The 7,346-nt window shown below is 65.2% G+C and overlaps 2 protein-coding genes across 2 annotated transcripts; one reads left to right on the top strand and one right to left on the bottom strand.

Annotated features, from left to right (window-relative positions):
* The first annotated feature begins 1,095 nt into the window (after positions 1-1,095).
* On the top strand, positions 1,096-2,134 carry CTXN1 (cortexin 1). Its single transcript, XM_055236067.1, has one exon. The coding sequence runs from the start codon at positions 1,096-1,098 to the stop codon at positions 1,342-1,344; it is 249 nt and encodes an 82-aa protein (XP_055092042.1). The 3' UTR covers positions 1,345-2,134.
* Positions 2,135-3,369: 1,235 nt separating this feature from the next.
* SNAPC2 (small nuclear RNA activating complex polypeptide 2) lies at positions 3,370-7,309 on the bottom strand. The gene is made up of 5 exons (XM_055236066.2): positions 5,997-7,309; positions 5,065-5,184; positions 4,834-4,902; positions 4,260-4,572; positions 3,370-4,162 (listed from the first exon to the last, which is right to left on the bottom strand). The coding sequence occupies exons 1-5, from the start codon at positions 6,177-6,179 to the stop codon at positions 3,843-3,845; spliced, it is 1,005 nt and encodes a 334-aa protein (XP_055092041.1). The 5' UTR covers positions 6,180-7,309; the 3' UTR covers positions 3,370-3,842.
* Between the last annotated feature and the right edge of the window lie 37 nt (positions 7,310-7,346).

Below are 7,346 nucleotides of genomic sequence, written 5' to 3'. Positions count from 1 at the left end.
GAGGCGGTCAAGGTCGAGTGAGGAACTGCAGCCGCAGTGGGTGGACGCCTTGCCCAGGGCTGGACCCTGGGTTGGAAGACGAGGCCAGTGACAGACAAAACTAGGGGGACTTACTCATCCCAGTGACCTGCCTGAGCTCTCTGAGGATTGAGGTCCCCAGGGCCGGGGGAGCTTGAGTGCCCATATGAGTGTTTTAGGGACCCTGAGTTCCCCCCACAAACGGAGTCTCGAGTGGGGTCCATCGCAGAGGAGAATGCAGGCACAGGGCAGGCTGGGGGGCCCGAAGTGCCAGTGGAGGTGGGAGTGGCAGCTGCTCACTCCCCGGCGAGGTCGTGGGTGCTCGCGGGTCCTCGGGGCTGGGGCTTCGTCCTCCCGCAGGCCCGGGCGGGGTCTCTGGCTCGCGCGCCGCTCCCTGCGCAGCCTCCGCCCCCTGCAGCCCCGCCCCCCGCGGCGGCCCCGCCCCCGTCGCCATGGGAACAGCCGCGGCGGCCCGGCTCGCGCGCTGCTTGCCTGCCTCGGTCTCCGCCGCTCCAGGGGCGGGTGGGGTGGGCTGAGCCGGAGCCCGGGCCGCCGCCGCCGCCGCCGGGGAGAGGCCGAACGCGGAGCCGGCGCGGGTCCCGGAGAGAGCGCGGCCGCCGGGCGGTCGGTCCCCGTCCGGGTCGAAGCTAGGGTGAGGGGCGCGCCGGGGCGGGGGTGGTGGGGGAGGGGGTCCCAGGCCGCCGAGAACAAAGGGAGCGGGGGGCAGGGGCCGCGGGGACCGTCCCCACGCCGCGCGCCCTGGCCGCGGCCGCGCGTTCGCACCTGTTGTGTGCGGCCCAGGCCGGGCGCGGCTCCGTTTCCCGGCTCTCAGCGCCCCCACCTGCGCGCACGGCCAGAGTTGGGTCCCCGCGTGGTGGTGGCGGCGATCCGGCGGGCCGGGCATGGGCGTAGCCCGGGACCGAGGCGCGGGCGGGGGATGGGGTCGGGCACTGTAAGGGGGGCGGCGGCGGCGGCAGGAGGGGGCGAAGCGGAGGAGGCGCAGGAGGGAGGGCGCAGCCTCATCCCCGGCGCCCGGGGCGGGTCCCCTCCTCCGCAGGGCGCGCGGCGATGTGAGCCATGAGCGCGACGTGGACGCTGTCGCCGGAGCCCCTGCCGCCGTCGACGGGGCCCCCGATGGGCGCGGGCCTGGACGCGGAGCAGCGCACGGTGTTCGCCTTCGTACTCTGCCTGCTCGTGGTGCTGGTGCTGTTGATGGTGCGCTGCGTGCGCATCCTGCTCGACCCCTACAGCCGCATGCCCGCCTCGTCCTGGACCGACCACAAGGAGGCGCTCGAGCGCGGGCAGTTCGACTACGCGTTGGTGTGAGGGGCGCGGCGCCCCCCAGCCGGCCCTGCGCGGGGTCTCCGAGGGTCGGCCCGGCGGGGGGCGCCGCGGGGCCAGGACTGCGCTCAGGATCCCACCCCGGAGCCCCCAGCCCGGGGGAGGGGGGGAGGGAGTTGGGAGAAACCCAGCCCCTCCCCCTCGAGACCCCTCCCATGTCCCTTCCTGGCCTGGCCGGAGCCCCACCTCGTGCCTTTATCCGCCTTGTCCCTTCCTCTCTGCGCATCTCACCCGCCCGGCTGGCCTCCCCCCGACTCTGAATCCCGGGTGGGAGGAGGACCCCCGCACCGCCCCCTCCCCAGCGTGTAAGTGGCTCTGCTATTGTGCGTCCCTGGAAGTGGGGACTCCCTTGTCCCTCCTCCCTCCCCTGTTGTCTGGCCGTCGTCAACCCCACCTTGACTGAGTGTTGAGCCCGTCCTTGGGCTCTGGCCCTGCGGGGCAGGCTCTCCCGGGCCCACGGGGCGGACGCTGCATACCAATTTGCCCTGCACCGCCTGTCCCGGAGACGGAGCCCGAAGGCCTGCCATGGCGGCTGTGTCGAGGATGCGTGGCGCCTGCCGTGGCGGGACAGCGTGGGCAGGCTCATTCCTGCCCCCAACCCGGGCCCCAGGACAGGTCAGCGCGCCCTGCCCCGGTGCCCACCGCTGCCCCCCATCCGCCCTCCTGCCACTTGCCCCTGACCCCCCTGCCATGCCGCCCGCAGCCCTCCCATGCCGTTCCACTCCTCCCTGCCTCTGAGCCGAACATGATAATAAAAGCTATTATTGAGCGCTTACTGCATGCCAAGCAGCGTGCTGAGTTGGCACCTCCTGTTTATAGCCTATCTCCTCTTCGGGATCGTGAGAATGAGCCAGGCCCTGTTAGCATCCCTATTCTACAGGCCAGGAGACTGAGGGCCAGGCAGCTCCAGTGACTTACTTGCCCACAGTCACATGGCTAGAGTCTGGTAGGGCTGGAAGTGGAACCCAGGTCTGGCTTTTGCATGTTTTTAAAGCGTCCCAGGGCTGCAAAGACACCAAGATCACAAGCACCTTTCACCAGCTTTGGGGGGGCTGATGTGTAACCCCCAGCTGCCTCTCCTCCACACACAATTCCGTTGACCTGGGGAGGCGCTGGGGGTGGTGAGACTCAGCCCTGTGGGGAACTGGGAGGAGCACCCTCCGCCAGCCCGGGAGGGAGGCTCCGACGACCGTACCTGCAGCCTAAACCTCCTCCCCCTGCCCACCACCATTGGCAACGTTTGTGGGTCTGGTGCGGTGGGGCGGTGACCAGGGACGGAGTGGTCTGGCTGCGCCCCAAGGCCCTCCCAAGAGATGTGCACCCCAGGGGAGCCATGTGCAGTGTGTGGGGAGGAATGAGCGTTTCTATAAAAGGAAGGCTGGGTGAGTGCACAGGCTCCGCGAACAGAGAATTTACCGACTTGGATTACTAGCTGGGCGTGGGACGCGGTGCCGTGGGAGGACATCTGCTTCCCTCCCTCGGTCCCGACCCTCAGTCCACACCCACAGGGCAGGTGAAACTGATGGAAGGGGCCCCAAGCTGGGGCCCAGCACCCCCAGGGATTTGAGGTCAGCCTTGACTCCAGCGCCCCTCCCTCCCCACCTTCTAGGGATCCTTGAGGTCCCAAAGCCACCCCAGGGAACACACTCCACTCCCGCTAGCCTCCTGCCACTCGGGGCAGCCCACCCCTATCTTCCTCTAACCCTCCAGCCTGGGGCTCGACTCCTTCCACCGGGTCACCCCCACTCTCTGCTGCCTTCTCCCCTCCACCTGTGCGATGTGACTTTGCCCTACTCTGAGACCCAACCCTGACACCCGCCCCCAAGGTGCCCTGCCGGCTCTCCCCATCCATACTTGTCAGCTCCACGTCACCAAGGGGCTCCTCACCCCAGGCCTCATCAGACCAATCAGGTGGCAGCTCTCCTCCCTGGCACACACCCCCCGCCCTGTGACCCCCAAGCTCTGACACTTCAGGGCCCCCACTTCCATCTTTAAGTCACAGGCGAAACAGAAAAGAGAATGAGAACTTTATTCATGGTCACAGAATACCCCCGGGAAGGGGAAGGACCTCGCGGCAGGGAGTATCCACGACTGGTCAGTTGAAGAAGGTGAGGATGCTGGTCCCCAGGTACAGGAAGGGGGAACATGTGCGAGGGCCTTTACGGTGGGCAGTGCCAGCTATGGCCCCCAGCAGACAAGGCACAGTGGGGCTTGGGGACTGGGGGAGGCCAGCTCTGTCCACCTGTCTTTGACATCAGGAGGCTTGTGAGTGGAGTCCTGCAACCCCCACCCAACCCCTGTACAACGGGGGTTCCATTTCTGAGACCCCCAAAGTATGGGGCATCTTACAGGCCCGCCCCACAGCTGAGCGTCATCTCAAGGACCTTCCCCCATGACGGGATCCTCAGAAAGAGCCAGGGCCAGCCAACGAGAACCGAGGGGCAGGGCAGGGGGCCTGGTGTGCCTCCTGCCCGCCATGCCCCTCACCTGGCAGGGGTGGCTGCCCGACCCAGAAGCTCCAGGGGCACCAGGAACGGGTTCAGGGGACAGATCCCAGCTGCTTGCCAAGGCGATTTCAGTTCGCTGTGCTCGGCCTTCTCGGTGGCTGGAGGGGTCTCCTCTGGTGCCTTGGAGCCAGCCCCATCCCCTTCAGCCGCAGGCCCCAGGCTCCCTCCAGCGGGAATGGGCTGGGGGGCTGTCAGGCGTAGGTACGTCTCTGTCATATGCTCAACCAGGGCTGTGCAGGGCAGGAGTGGCAACTCCTCTGGAAGTGACATGAGCAGGTCGAGGACCACAGCGGACTCTAGTGATGGATGGAGGGGAGGGATAAGCGGACACCCCTGCCTGCCGCCAGGGACCCCTGATCCCTCTGCCCCTGCCCCCTCCCTCACCCTTCTCACCAGCTGCTGAGAGCTCGGGGCTGCGGCCACTTCGGGAGACAGAGGACAAGTACTTGTAGATCTTCTCAAAGTCCACAGCAAAGTCTTCTTCAGTGGAGGGGCCAGCCGAGGACTCAGAAGGTTTCTCAGGAGCAGGGTCAGAAGTCTTGGGTGCGGAGCTAGGTGCATCAGGGGCAGAGCTAGGTATCTCAGGGGCTGGGTCTTCCTGCCCTCTAGGGGCGCTCACGAGCAATGGCTTTCCACGGGCCTGCGTGGGCTTGGGGGGCTTGGACTGCAGGAGGGTGACCGGTTCCGTGGCCGCGATGGTGAGCACCTGGCAGGCAGAACAATCAGGGAGGAAGGGGAGCTGGGAAGTCTTCTCACCGTCTACACATTCCTCCATCCTCCCTGCCACCCTAAGATGCTCCTCAGAAGATGGCCCCAGAGCCAGGGACACTGAGGCTCGAAGTGTCCAGTGACTGATGGAGTCCACAAAGCTGGCAAGAGGAAGGGTCCAGGACCCAGGTTCACATGATTTGGCCCATGTGACCCTGTCCTCTGGGACACCCCGACCTGCCTGGGGGAATGGCGGTACCTGCGAGAAAGCCACTGCCAGGGCTTCTTCCAGTGGCCCTGTTATCTTCTCAGCCAGATCCGTCCAGACCTGAGTGAAGCCAGAGGTACAAGGTCAGCCCAGGGATCAGCCTGCAAGGGGCCCCCAAGCCCTGCCCCTCCTGGGGATCCCCTAATCAGGTTATCCCCCGCAACTCCCACCTACCCACCAGGGACCTGCCCTGGACAGCCTCACCCTGTTCATCTACCTCACCTCTATGGGGGCTGGGGGCTGTGCCTCCCGGCGCCTTGGTCCCTGAAGGCCACCCGGATGCACCTTCTGAATGGCCTCCCGGGCTACGCGGCCCTTGAGCTGCTGGAGGAAGACCCGGATCTAGAAAGGAAAGAGGAGGCGGCCGAATGAGGCTTTTATGCGCTCAGGGCTGCAGCAGAGAAGCCAAAGCCCGATCCCTTGCATGCTCTGGGCCCCGCTACTGCACCTTAGTCTCCTGCTGGCCCGGTGTTAGGAGTCCCAGTGACTGCCAAGGCCCCTACCCCACCCAGAATGTGACCAGCTACCTAAGGAAAGTGTAAGGCTCAGGCCAGTTCCGGCTCCTTCACGCAGCTAGGGCCCAACCCTATGCTGACTACTACCCGGTTCAACTTCCCTCTTCGTCCTCTCTTCTTTATTCCCTCTCACTTCAAGCTCGTATCCTGTCCAACAGTATGCGTTGCTTTCCGCCTGGCCTCGGCTGCATCTTACTCCCAGTTCATTCCGCCCGTTTAGCCCTCGCCCCACCCACGAATTACCCCGAGGCTCGCCCGGCCCTTAAGTCTTGCTCTTATCCCGCCCACACCCCGCCCCCAGGCTCGTCCTGCCCCTCAAACTCACCCACCCTCTCCAACCCTCAGCAGCACGCACGCGCCCGCCCCCAGCATCGCCCCGCCCCTCCGCTTCACTTATACCCCGCCCACGTCTAGCTCCCAAGCTCGCCCCGCCCCTAGGTCTTCTCTTCCTGTCCACGCCCCGCCCCTCACCCCGCCCAGGCTCACCCACTAACGCCCCGCCACTCAGCTCCACGCCACGCCCCCGCTCGCTTACATTCCCGGCCCCGCCCCGCTGGCTCCTGCCGCAGCCCCGCCCACTCTCCGAACCACCCTAGCCCCGCCTCCAGCCTGGCTCCGGTCCCGAGAACCGCATCTCACCTCAGCCTCGCTCCGGCCCCGCAGCTCCCGGGCCAGCTCGGCGGCGTCCGGCTCCGGCTGGCCCTGCCGCGCCTGCAGGAGTCGCAATAGCTGCCGCTTCTCGCGAGCGCTCCAGGTCGCGGGACCGGTCACCTCGCCCAGATAGCGCGCCGGGGCCGCTCGCCGCCTGGGAGGTGGCTTCATGCCGGTCAGAAAGACGCAGGCGCTGTAAGGTCTCTTCTCCGATGGGCGGAGCTACGGGGGCCGCCGAGGTCCGAAAACACCTCGCGGAGGCGGACGCACGTGGGGGCGTGGCTTCGCGTTTGGAGGCCTGGGGACCCGCCCCAATGGAAGTGAAGGGGAGATCGGCACCGGAACTGGGGCGGGGCGAAGGAGACCCTCAGCCTGCACTTTATCTCATTCATGAAGTGGAGACGACACCTTGGATCCCATGCCCTCCCTCTGTTGCTGGACTAACTCATGAAGCTACTAATGTGTGCTTTGCTTCTCGCAGAGGGGTGGGTTCTGGCCGAAAGGTCAAGTCCGAAGATCCAGTCGTGGTCAAGAGCCTGGGCTCTGGGGTCAGACAGGCCTGGGACTTTGGGCAAGTGATTTAGCCTTGCCGAGCCTCAGTTTCCTCCTCTGTAGACTGGGGCTGATAGTCCCACTCTTGTCTGTGTAAGGTAGAGTGGAGCTCGGACAGGAGGGACTTAAGGAGCTCTACTAGACTAGACTGACAATCTAAGAGGAGGGCGAAGTCCAGACCAGGAGGGAACTGGTGCAGAGGCAGAAGGTCGAGGCCGAGCGAGGGCAGGGTCCGGGCGGGGGTAGTGGAGAGCGGAGAAGGCCTGGCTTGAGAAAGATCGCAGGAGGCAGAAGGGCAGGTGTCCGGGTAAGGAGAGGACGGAGGGGGAGGGTTTATTTTAAACTTACGCTTGTGGGGTTGGGTGCTGCTTTTTTTTTTTTTTAAGACAGATTTTTGCTCTTGTTGACCAGGCTGCAGTGCAATGGCGCGATCTCGGCTCACTGCAACCTCCGCCTCTTGGGTTCAAGCGATTCTCCTGCCTCAGCCTCCCAAGCAGCTGGGATTATAAGCAGGCGCCACTACGCCCTGCTAATTCTTTTTTTGTATTTTTTTAATAGGACGGGGTTTCACCATGTCGGCCAGGCTGGTCTGGAACTCCTGACCTCAAGTGATCCACCCACCTCGGCCTCCCAGTGTGCTGACCGCGCCCGGCCGGATGTCGCTTTCTGTTTGAGACAAAACGCCCTACAGTCTCCCATGGCCCGGGAGTGCACACGGGTATATGGGCATATGGGCCCTGTCCCCAGGCTCCACCCCTCTAAGTCAGGATTTCTCAGGAATACCCC

The sequence above is a fragment of the Symphalangus syndactylus genome, chromosome 13, assembly GCF_028878055.3.
Source record: "Symphalangus syndactylus isolate Jambi chromosome 13, NHGRI_mSymSyn1-v2.1_pri, whole genome shotgun sequence".
In the NCBI taxonomy this organism is placed as follows: Eukaryota; Metazoa; Chordata; class Mammalia; order Primates; family Hylobatidae; genus Symphalangus; species Symphalangus syndactylus.
Note: the sequence above shows the minus strand (reverse complement) of the source record. Positions and strands in the feature narration are given on the sequence as shown.